Source organism: Anomalospiza imberbis, chromosome 13 (genome assembly GCF_031753505.1).
Source record: "Anomalospiza imberbis isolate Cuckoo-Finch-1a 21T00152 chromosome 13, ASM3175350v1, whole genome shotgun sequence".
In the NCBI taxonomy this organism is placed as follows: Eukaryota; Metazoa; Chordata; class Aves; order Passeriformes; family Viduidae; genus Anomalospiza; species Anomalospiza imberbis.
This window is the reverse complement of record NC_089693.1, coordinates 1,703,161-1,715,515: the sequence shown is the minus strand read 5'-3', so window position 1 is coordinate 1,715,515 and position 12,355 is coordinate 1,703,161. Positions and strand designations below refer to the sequence as shown.

Sequence of the window (12,355 nt, the reverse complement as noted above, 5' to 3'; positions counted from 1 at the left end):
CGTGCAGTCTCCATTAACCCGTTCACATTAATTCCTGCTGAAATGCAGTGTTTGGCCGACTGCTGCTGGATTTTGCCGCTTCTTCCTCCTTCCTGGTGACGTTGAATTTTGGAGGATATTTAATTTCAATCCATCCCTAAGCAATTTGGCTGTTTTGGCCCCAGTTCACCCCCACGGGCAGCAGAGGCAGCCTCAGCACGGGGCCACAGTGGGATTGGGATGGATGGATGGATGGATGATTGATGGATGGATGATGGATGGATGGATGGATGGATGATGGATGGATGGATGATGGATGGATGATGGATGGATGATGGATGGATGGATGGATGATTGATGGATGGATGGATGATGGATGATGGATGATGGATGGATGGATGGTAATGGATGGATGATGGATGATGGATGATGGATGGATGATGGAGGGATGATGGATGGATGATGGATGGATGGATGGATGATGGATGATGGATGGATGGATGGATGGATGGATGGTAATGGATGGATGATGGATGATGGATGATGGATGGATGATGGAGGGATGATGGATGGATGATGGATGGATGATGGATGGATGATGGATGGATGGAGGGATGATGGATGGATGATGGATGGATGGATGGATGGATGGATGGATGGATGATGGATGGATGGATGGATGGATGGAGGGATGATGGATGGATGGATGATGGATGATGGATGATGGATGGATGGATGGATGATGGATGGAGGGATGATGGATGGATGATGGATGGATGATGGATGGATGGATGGATGGATGGATGGATGGATGGATGGATGATGGATGTTGGATGGATGGTGGAGGGATGATGGATGGATGGATGATGGATGATGGAAGGATGGAAGGATGATGGATGGATGGATGGATGATGGATGGATGGATGGATGGATGGTAATGGATGGATGATGGATGATGGATGATGGATGGATGATGGATGGATGGATGATGGATGGATGATGGAGGGATGATGGATGGATGGATGATGGATGGATGGATGGATGATGGATGGATGGATGGATGGATGATGGATTATGGATGGATTGATGATGGATGGATGGATGATGGATGATAGATGGATGATGGATGGATGAATGATGGATGATGGATTATGGATGGATTGATGATGGATGGATGGATGGATGGATGATGGATGTTGGATGGATGGTGGAGGGATGATGGATGGATGGATGATGGATGATGGAAGGATGGAAGGATGATGGATGGATGGATGGATGATGGATGGATGGATGGATGGATGGTAATGGATGGATGATGGATGATGGATGGATGGATGGATGGATGGATGGATGGATGGATGATGGATGGATGGATGGATGGATGGATGGAGGGATGATGGATGGATGGATGGATGGATGGTAATGGATGGATGATGGATGATGGATGATGGATGGATGATGGAGGGATGATGGATGGATGGATGGATGGATGATGGATGGATGATGGATGGATGGATGGATGGATGGATGATGGATGGATGATGGATGGATGGATGATAGATGGATGATGGATGGATGAATGATGGATGATGGATTATGGATGGATTGATGATGGATGGATGGATGGATGGATGGATGATGGATGGATGATGGATGGATGATGGATGGATGATTGATGGATGGATGATGGATGGATGATGGATGGATGATGGATGGATGGAGGGATGATGGATGGATGAATGATGGATGGATGGAGGGATGATGGATGGATGGATGGATGGATGGATGGAGGGATGATGGATGGATGGATGGATGGATGGATGATGGATGGATGGGGAAACTTGGATCCCCCTTGGAGGAAAGTTGCCAGAGCAGAACTGGCCTCTGGGCTGGGGTGTCAATGCACCCGCCTGGGCACTCCCTGGCCAGGCAGAGGGTCCTGCACTGATGTCCCAGGTTCTCCGTGGGGTTGTCACACACTGGGACAGTGCTGGACGTGACGCTGCACCTCTGCTCCAGAGCCAGGCTGGGAAAGCTGGGAACGTTCACCTGGAGAAGGGAAGGATCCAGGAAAATCTTAGAGCCCATTCCAGAGCCTGAAAGGGCTCCAGGAGAGCTAGAGAGGGACTGGGGACAAGGCATGGAGGGACAGGACAGCAGGGAATGGCTTCCCACTGCCAGAGGGCAGGGATGGATGGGATACTGGGGAAGGAATTGTTGCCTGTGAGGGTGGGCAGGCCCTGGCACAGGTGCCCAGAGAAGCTGTGGCTGCCCCTGGATCCCTGGGAATGCCCAAGGCCAGGTTGGATGGGGCTTGGAGCAGCCTGGCACAGTGGAAGGTGTCCCTGCCATGGCAGGGGTGACACTGAATGGGCTAAAAGGTCCCTTCCAAACCAAACCACTGCAGGATTTGATGCCCCAGGAGAGTTGGGAAAGTGAGGTTATGTTGTGGACAGGCTTAGAAAGAAAGTTTAAAGTAACAAAAAGGAGGCAGGTTGATTAAAAAAAGTAAGCCCAACAACTGGAAGCAAAAGCCTCCTGCTAGTCCAGAGACTGTTTCAACAACTTAGTAATTGGAACCTAGGGGTGTTTCCAGGGAAACCGGCTCCGAGGAAAGACCCGGGTGTCAGACTCCCCAGGCCTTTTAAAATCTCTCTCTCGTCTCCTGATTGGGGCGCTCAGGATCCGTGCTGTGGTGGGTCTATTTCTCCGTTGCTGGTTGGCTTGTAAGTTGGTGCAGTCTTGGCCAATCATTTTGGAATTCTCGCCTCCCACTGGTTGGTCTCTCTTCCAATCTTGATTTAAGTTGTGGTTGTGTTCTATGATGTAATACTCCTGAAAGTTTCTCTGTCCTTTTACAAAGATTGGCACCCCATCTCTATCATAAAATGCAGGCGAACCCAATGGGAAGAAATGATGATGTCCAGCTCCAGAAGGCTGAATGATTTCTTTATTATAACTATGCTATATATTATAATATACTATATAAAAGAAGATACTAAAACTACAAACCTACTTGTTCTAACTACCATATCTAACTCACAACTCGTGGTCCTCTCTGAGAGTGCAGCCACAGGTGGGTTGGATGGGCCATCAGCTCAAACCATCCTCACCAGAATCCAACCAAGCAATCACCCCAGGTAAACGATTCTCCAAACACATTCCACATGGGAAAAACAAGGAGCAGAAACAGAAATTGTTTTCTCTTTCTTTCTCTCTGTGCACCTCTAGGAAAAAAAATCCTGAGAGAGAGAGAAATGTGCTTGCCACACATCTCCTCCCGGGTTCCACTCGCCCTTTATACATGCACAACAGTACTGGGTTTTAATATCACTAATCACAATTTGTTACTTGTATTAACCACATTTAACTTTGTAACAACATTTAACCATTGTTAACTACATTGCCCAAAAGTTTAAATTTTATTTTTGTTCATAACAGTTACTTCCCATGGGAAGGGTCCTGCCAAGGCTGCAGCCCCTCCAGGATGGGGGCACAGCCTGAGCTGCTGAGAGCACATCTCTGCCAAAAGGGTTTCAAGATGCCAAGGAGCTCTGGGAGTGTGGAGTCCAGCAGTTGGGAAATTCTCCATGGAGGAAAACTCTTCAAACATAATTTTTTTTAATGCTTTGGATTTATCAAAATGCCTCATTCTGATTTTAGCTTTTTCCATTTTGAAGAGGGTCCAAGGTCCTATCACAGTGTGTTACCACACAGGGCATAACATTTGCAAGAGTAAAATGAAAAGTCAGTTTGAACTGGAAAATCATGGCAATGTCATGAAAACAAAGGAAACGGGACATTCTGGTGTTGTCAAAACCTTTTTTCTCTGGTTCCTTTCAAAATCAGCTTCCAGCAAAACCAGCAGGATTTTATGAGGCATTTTAGTTTTTGGCAGAGCCCCTGGCTCTGGCGCAGCAGGTTTGGGGTGATTTCTCTGTTTGGGCTCAGACACTCCGAGCGCCCATTCCTGGATGGAAAAGGGGGTGCAATGTGTCCCCCAGGCCTCCCCACCCCTTGGGGGTCCCCATCTGCCCCCCATTTTCAAGGCATTAAAATAACCTACAAGTTGAGCTCCTACTACGTCATTTAAGTGTCAATTATTCATTTTGTGTTTTAACCCCTGCATTCTTCTTTTTGATCAGGAATGGATCAAATGCTAGAGATTAATAAAAAAAGAAGCAGAAAATGATGATATTAATTTTCCTTGCTGAACACCTGGAGTGCCACAGTCGGGGTTTGGGCTCTACTGATGCCTTTGAGGGTGCTGGCAATGGCAGGGCTGGTCCCTGTCCCCCTTTTTTCCCCATCCCAGCTGCAGTTTGGCTTTGGGAAGAGGTTGGTGCTCTCTTGGCCACCCACGGTCCTCTTGGACCCAGGAGGATTTGGCTTTCTGTCCTACCTGGGAGATCCATGTCAGATAACACTGGCAGGCTTTCAAAAGCTTCTCTCCAGCTTCCCTGCCAAGACCTGTAGGATGTGTTCCAGAGCATCTCCCAGGAATGTTTGTTATCATGACAGGCAAAATAAAAAAAAAAAAGGAGGGTTAAAAAAAAAAAAAAAAGGCAGTGAAAGAGGACATTGCTGTTCATCACTAGCAATCCTTTAATAACCAACATTACTATAAATTCTACGCGCATTGTGCCGGGCACAATCGAGGGCTCTGTTGTGGCTGCCCACGTTGGGGCAGGAACAGGAACAATGTGCTGTTGTTGCAGGGGCTGGGATGGATGGCATTCCGGGTGCAATGGGGCTGCTCCTGCATACCTGTGCCCGTGGAGATGCTGGGCTGCTCCGGATCCCATGAAAGCCCCATTGTTCTTCCTGCCATATTGCACACTCCGTGATTACAGAGCGTTGGATGAGCGCTGAGACGTTGCTTGTTGGAATAATAACCTATTCTTAGCTCCAGCAGTGCTATATTTAAGATTTATATATATTTAAATGCTGGTAATTGCACATTTGGGATGTATTGTAATTTAGGTGACAGCTTGGAAAGACAGTGGTGGGAAGAAAAGCATCAGCTACGTTTAGGGAGGTGAATCCTGGGGTCACACAGGGCAGGGTGATCAGTGTGGATTTTAAACAAGGGTTGGGACTTCTCTGGAGCAGCCTCAGGATGGGCAGGGATCCCGCCAGGGTTGGAGATTCATCCCTGGAAGTGCCAAAACCAAGCTGGACAGGGCTTGGAGCAACCTGGAATAGAGGAAAGTGTCCCTGCCCATGGTGAGGGGTGAAACCAAGTGGGCTTTAAGATCCCTTCCAACCCAAACTGTTGCATGATTCCATGAGATCCAGGAAATCACACTTTCTACTTCCATGTCTGAAGCTGAATTTTTTTTTGACCCCTTTTGTGCCTTTTCACTGTGAAAAAAAAGGCATTTCCCTCCCACAGTGGGGTGTTGGGTGACTTCAGCCCAAACCATGGTGAAGCGTGGCTGCAATGTCAGGGGCAGCCAGTCCCTCACAGGTTTTGTAGGAGTTTTTTAGATTCTTAACCAGGCAAGCTGCACATTTCCTAAACCCCTCCCCAAAATGGCAGGGGAAAAGGAGCTTTGCCCCTGGCCCTACAGGTCAGAAGGGGCAGAAGTGACCCCAAAATCAAAAGATCTATTTCCATTCTGTGTTTATATTGGTGCAAATGTCGGTGGCACGCACCTCACCTATGGATTTTAATTGGAGTATTAGATGATGCACTGATTAAGTGTGCTGTGAAAAAAAATAATGGTAGTGTTCATCAGTAGATTTAAATTATGTTCTTGGGTGAATTAGGGCAGGTTTGGGAAAATGTGGACAGAAATTTGGACAGAAGCCTTCAGGTTTGGAAAAAGCCACCCAAAAGATTCCAAAAGAAAAACTACGAACATTCAGGTTGACGAGGTTCTGTTGGTAGAAATAAATTCATTGGTTTGGTTTTGGGTGTTTTTCCCTTAACTGATCAACTGCTGGGGGATTAATTGCCCAGATTAATTTTTGCTCATTAGCGAAGCCTTCAGGCTGGCCCCAAGCTTTTCCTCCGGCAGGTTCCCACCGATCCATCCCAGGGTGGGGGAAACCTCCCCGCATGCCGGGGGATGGAGCCAGGATGGGCAAAGCCGTCCTGCTCCGAACCCCGCCATTGGCTTCCCAGGGCGGGCGGGGGCTGCGAACGCCTCTTTTATAGGAATTCTCTTATTCCCTCCGCATTCGGGGAAGGGTTATCTGGGACGGGTCCCATCCCCGGCGTGCCGCTCCCCACGGGCACTGCGGGGCGGGACACGAGGCCGCGGCTCCGCCGGCTCCCGGCGGCGGTGCTGGTGGCCCCGGGCCGGTCTGTGTGCCGCCGTCCCCGCCGCTGCGGGGCGCGGGGCCCGCCCGGCCCCGCCGTTCATTCACGGCCGCGCCGCGGCGGGACCGGGGGGCGGGGCCCGCGCCGCGCGACGGCCAATGGGAGGCGGCGGCGCCGCGCGTCACGCGGCCGCGGGCCAATGGGAGCGCGCCGGGCCTGAACTTTTGCCACGGCGGACAAGTTGATACATCGCGGGGGTGTGGCCGGGGGGGGGGGCGCGTTAACCCCCGCGCTGCCGTGACCTACTTCCACAGCGCCCCGCTCGCCCGCCGCCCCCCCCGCCCCGCTCCGCCGCTCCCCGCGGGGCCATCCCCCCCCCCCCCCACCCTTCTCATCCCGCCCGCCGGCGGCGCGCGGGGCCGGCGGCGGGCGGGAGCGGCGGGAGGGCGCGGGGCGGCGGGAGGGCGCTTTAAGCGGTCGGAAACCCGAGCCGGTGTTTGCGCAAGGGCCGGTGCCGCGCGGAGCCGCCGGAGTGTCTAGACTGGCACATGATGGGCGGCAGCCAATGGCGGCGCCGCTCGCGAGGGGCCCCGCGCGCGCGCCCCGGCCACACAAAAGCCGGCGAGGGGCGGGCGGGCGCGAGCGGGCGGCGGCGGCGGCCCCGGGAGCCGCGCACGGACCCGCCGGACCGGGGCCGCGCCCTGCGATGCGGACAAGGGACGCGCTGACAACCGGCCTGCGCTGCGGGCTCTGCTGCTGCTGCTTCTTCGCCTTTCTGATTTAATTTTTTTTTTTTCCCTTTTTGGTTTTTTTTTTTTTTTGTTTTTTTTTTTTTTTTTTTTTTTTTTAAATACTATTTTTGGCTGAAGGGATCCGACGCCTCCGAGCGGCCCCCGGCGCCGGTTCCCCGCCGGGCGGCACCCCCGCGCCGGGCGCGCTTCACCCCGCTCCTCCCCACCTTGTATGGTGGAGCGGCCGCGGGGCGCAGCCGAGCGCTGCCCCGGGCTCCCCCCGGCCCTCGCCCCCGCCGCTCCCCGCCCGGCCCCGCGTTGGCAGCCGATGTAGGGCACGGCGCGGCGCGCCCGAGCCCCAGCGCCGCCACGGGAGCGGCCCCCGCGGCGCCGTCTATGCCCGCGCCGCCCCGCCGCCCCCCCCATGGTGCGGCCCCGCCGCGGGCCGTCCGAGATCCGCTGGGCAGCAGCGCCGCGGGGAGTCCGGGCTGCTCCGGGGCTGCGATGAGATAGAGCCGGCGGCGGAGCGAGGAGCCCCGCGGAGGAGGGCGGGGGGCGGCGGAGAGCGACGCGACCCCCGGCCGCCCGCGGGTCGTATGTTCAGGTCCAAACGCTCAGGGCTGGTGCGGCGACTTTGGAGGAGCCGCGTCATTCCGGACAGGGACGGCGGAGATGGGAGCGCCAGGAGCGGCCACGACCTCGGAGCCACCGGCAGCTGCAAGATCACGGAGAAAAGCCCCTCGGCGGAGCTCCGCGCGGTAGCGCGCAGCCTGCTGCTGCGGGAGGCGGAGGAGCGGCGCGGGGCGGCGGGCGAGGCGGCGCCGCGCGGGGACCCCATGGCGGAGCGGCGCGGGGCCCGGCTCCGCGCCCCCGGCTCCGCGCCGGAGAGCGACGGCCGGACCGTGACCTGCTGCCTCTTCTCGGAGCGGGAGCCGGGCGGCCCCCAACCTGCCCCCGCCGCCGCCGCCGCCGCCCCCGGCCCCGACGGCGCGGCCGACGGCGGCTCCCCGGAGCGGCGGGGCCGGGAGGCGCGGGCGCGGCTGCTGCTGCTGGAGCAGGAGCTGAAGGCCGTCACCTACTCGCTGCTGAAGCGGCTGAAGGAGCGCTCGCTGGACAGCCTGCTGGAGGCGGTGGAGTCCCGCGGGGGGATGCCCGGCGGCTGCGTCCTGGTGGCCCGCACCGAGGTGCGCCTGGGGGGCCTGGCGGCACCCCCGCACCTCCTCCTGGGCAAGCTGTTCCGCTGGCCCGACCTGCAGCACCCCGCCGAGCTGAAGCCCCTCTGCGAGTGCCAGAGCTTCGGCGTCGCCGACGGACCCACGGTCTGCTGCAACCCCTACCACTTCAGCCGCCTCTGTGGGCCAGGTGAGCGGCGGCGAGTTGGGTCCCCCCCGCCACAAACACGCACCGATTTGGGGGTTCGGGCTTTCTGACCCCTTGCTGGGTTTATCCGAGCCCTCGTGGGCAGCGCTGCCCCGGCCCCGCGGTGTTGCGGGGATGCCCGGGGGGACGCGCCTGGTCCGGGGTCCCGGCCGGCCATCCCCCCCATCTCTTGCAACCCGCGGTTCCAGTTGTGCGTAAGAAGCCCTTTCTCTTTATTGGTTTTTTCCCCTTCCCGTGGAGTTTCCCCGCTCTCCGGGAGCCGGACGGGCGATAATCGGCGGCTCCATCCCGCTGGCGCCAGCCTGGCTCGCTCGTATCGGAGCCGGGCGGTCACCGCCGCCGGCTTAAAGCCGCAGGCGCTTCGGGGGGGGCTGCGGGGATGTCCCCGCCGCGGGGATCCCCGGACCCGCGGGGACATCGGGGGCTCCTGCAATTTTCGGGTTTTTTTTTTTGTTTGTTTGTTTTTGTTTTGTTTTTTGTGTTTTTTTTTTTTTTTTTTTTTTAACCGTGGGCAGAGGTGAGCGTTTTCAAGGCGTGGGTTTGGGCTTGTTGAGGGTTTTTTGGTTTTTTTTCAGCAATACTCGATCGTGTGTCCTTGTCAGCAGGGAATGGTTACATGGAGCAGAGATACGTTGGAGTTTGAGGTGCAGAAATGGAAATAATATTTAATAGGCTGCACAAAAACTGTAATGAAAATGGACAGCTGGATTCCCACTGCCGGAGGACAGGGCTAGATGGGATATTGGGGAGAAATTCTTCCCTGTGAGGGTGCTGAGGCCCTGGCACAGGGTGCCCAGAGAAGCTGGGGCTGCCCCTGGATCCCTGGCAGTGTCCCAGGCCAGGTTGGATGGGGCTTGGAGCAGCCTGGGACAGTGGAAGGTGTCCCCTGCCCATGGCAGGCGGTGGGACGAGATGATTTTTGATGTCCCTTCCAGCCCAGACCATCCTATGATTCTATGCTGACTGTCCCTCTTTTTGGCAAGAACTTGGATTTTATTCTTCCTTTTGCAATCTGGGCTCCTGCCTTGCTTTGCATCACTTCTTTCAAAGAAACTTCTCTTCTGGGCGTGCTTCTCCCGAAGGTCGCTAGAGGCTGGAGGCAGCTTTTTTACTCCAGCTGGAGCTGAGCTGCGTTTTTAGGAACGGGGCATTTCTTTTAGAAACGGGAGGAGTTTCCCAGTCTCTTTCCTGCAGCCGTGGTGCTTTTCCCAGCGGCGAGCGGCTGCCAGCCCTGTGCTGGGAGTAGTAGAAAGCAGAGCTGTTATCAAGTGGCTCCTTATCACTTTGATAACGGGTGACTGTGCCAGGACCCCACCCGCGCCGGCTGGGCGCTGGTAACAGGAGCCAGGAGAAGGCCTTGATGCCCTTTTTCCACAAGTGGCTCCCTACGGGGATCATCCTGTTGGTGTTTCCCACCCAGTTTGCTGTGGGGTGTGAAAGTTCTGGGGTGCTTCCAACGAGTCCCTGGTGACAGCAGGTCTGGAGTGGGACCAGCACAGCCAGGTCCGGCTGTTAGCTCCACGTGGGGACATCAGCAGCTTTATTTTTTTGTAGTTTGGGATTTATAAGCACCATGTGAGAAGAGCACCCTGCTCCCTCAGGCGAAATGGGGAAGCTTTTCTGCGAAGCAGTAGATGACCCCAGAGCCATCACACAGGGGATGCTGAGGTGCTTTTTGGGGAGCCCAGCCGGGCTGAGCTGCAGTTGCTGGCTGAGTGCTCTCAGGTCGGGGTGGGGGCTGAGGAGCACTCCCGTGTTTCCCTGCTCTGGGGTCGATGTGGTGCCACTGCTGGATTTCACAGAGCAATTTCTCGCTGGAGTCAGTGCCTGCTCAATGCGGATAGAGCCCAGCTGGCTGCACGCTCAGTTTTGGCAAGTTACAATTTAGGAAACATCACTGTCATACTATGGAAAGGGAAAATAAACCCCTGTAACCAGGGCCTGCAGTTGGTGAAGCACCTTCATTGGCCTTGCCCGTGGTCTTGACCCTTCCAAGATCAGCGGGAGCTGGTTGAATGACCTGGTCCAGCAAAGCAGCTCTGAGGACTTGCTGAACTTGGAGCACATGACTGCTCTGTGCTGCTGCTTAAAGCTGAGCTCGGGAGCTTTTGGGATGGATTCAGGGTGAGAGGGACCACAGTGGCCTCTGCTCCTGAGCCCCTTTTGTGCCGAGGCCTTTTGGGATGGACCAAAGCCACTTGGATGGCTTGGTGGCTGAAGCCAGCCTGCCTCTGGTGCCAGCCCTGTGTGCCAAGAGGAGTCTTCTCATCACCCAATCCTTCTTTTCAGTGCTTGGGAAGTGTTTGGGGAGCGCCTGTTAAGCCCTGTGTGTTGGAGTCACCCATGGAAGGTCGTCTCCCAGTGCAGATGATGGAAATGTGGTTCTTGGGCAGCAATTTGATGTTTTGTGTGACTCAATCTGTGGGTCCCCAGGCACAGATATGGGGCAGAGGGGTGCAGCATTTTCAGTAGCAAAGCCCACTTTGAAAGTTCAAGGTGGAACTCCCATTGCTCAAAAATCAGGAAAACCTTGGTCTCCAGTTGCTTCCAAGTGTTTTGTTTTCCACTGGGTGTTTATAACCTTGGAGGAGCTCCTACCTCGGAAGAGAAAGCGAGAGGGTTTGTTGATAAACCGAACACAGCACTAACCTGAAGTTTTGTTTTTCCAGAGTCTCCACCACCTCCCTACTCTCGGCTGTCTCCTAATGATGAGCAAAAGCCACTGGGTACGTGTTTTGTCTCTTTTGATCTCTGGGGAACTCTTTCATGGTGCAGCCCCGGTGCTGGTTCTGAGACAGCCCTACCTGGCACGTCGGGCAAAAGCCAACAAGTCGGGGTTTTATGGCTGCTCATTATTTCTGAGCAAGCATCAGCTGACGGGTTTTAAGAGGAAAATGGATGCCAGTTTATCCTACCAAATTACCGTGTAGACACATGCATATTTTCCAAAATAATATGAAGCTCTATTTTTAATGAAGGCGTAATGAAAGGTTACCAGACGTCATGTTTTGTCTGTGTGTGTAATCTGCGGGAGTGGGAGCTCCTGGGTGCCATTTCCATAAAGGCCTGGCTGTGCTGCTCCACGGAGGAACCAGCTATTACCCTTCCTCTGCTCCTTGCAGAGGGACGGAAAGTCTTTGAAACTCGGCGCTGTGTCATTTCTGAACGGGGTGTCGCTTTTCCTGGGGAATTCTAAAAGGTTTTCCAAACAGAGTTGGTGAGAGCAGCTTTGGGGTGGCTGGGCTGGGTGTGGAGAGCAGGATGCTGGGTGCTGGCAGCCTTGGATCCTGGTCCTGTGTGCTGCACGTGGGCCTGGAGATGTTTAGAGGTGGCATCGCTGCATCCTCACCATCCTTTCTCAGCCCTGCTTCTTGTGCAATTAAATGGGAAGCAGAGACGCGGGAGGGAAGGGAGGAATCCCACATCCCTCTTGGATTTCCTGCTGGGACTGGTGCAGCTGGGGCCTTTCTCCCTTTATCCCGTGGTCAGTGATTTACTGGGGTTAATGACCAGGGGGAGCTGCTTTTGCTGCCACGGGGCAGGGACGGGGAGGAGACAAATGGGGTTTGGCAGGGGTAGGAGGGGACAGCAGTGCCTGCCTGTCCCACCCAGCCCCGGGGGAAGGCAGGAGCTGCCCTGCCAGGCCTGGGAGCAGCTCAGCCATGTGTGCACCCCGTGCCCGGCGCCTTCATCCATCGCCACAGGGCTGTGACCAGAGCGGTCTGCAAGGCCAACTTGGCTGCTGGTGGCTTTTTTTTTCTTTTTCTTTTCTTTTTCTTTTCTTTTTTTTTTTTTTTGTTAGGTGTGGAGGCAAAAAAAAAAAAAAAAAAGGAGTTGTCCCTCCCTGTGCTCCCCCTTCCAAGTTAATTCCTTTTAGAAACTGCTTGTGCTGCAGGGAGAGATGATAGTGAGCGACACGTGACTTTATTAAAACAACAGCCAGGGGTTGAAATTTGCTTCACTGGCTTGTTTGATTGGAAAAATAATAGTTAATCTG

The 12,355-nt window shown here is 54.9% G+C and overlaps 1 protein-coding gene across 1 annotated transcript in view; it reads left to right on the top strand.

The window, feature by feature from the left end:
* The first annotated feature begins 6,792 nt into the window (after positions 1–6,792).
* The window catches only part of SMAD6 (SMAD family member 6), a 38,798-nt gene continuing 33,235 nt past the window's right edge, over positions 6,793–12,355 (top strand). Inside the window, 4 exon segments of the mRNA XM_068203503.1 lie at positions 6,793–7,919; positions 7,921–7,962; positions 7,965–8,340; positions 11,028–11,084. Coding sequence (XP_068059604.1) covers positions 7,575–7,919; positions 7,921–7,962; positions 7,965–8,340; positions 11,028–11,084 — 820 coding nt within the window. The 5' untranslated portion in view covers positions 6,793–7,574.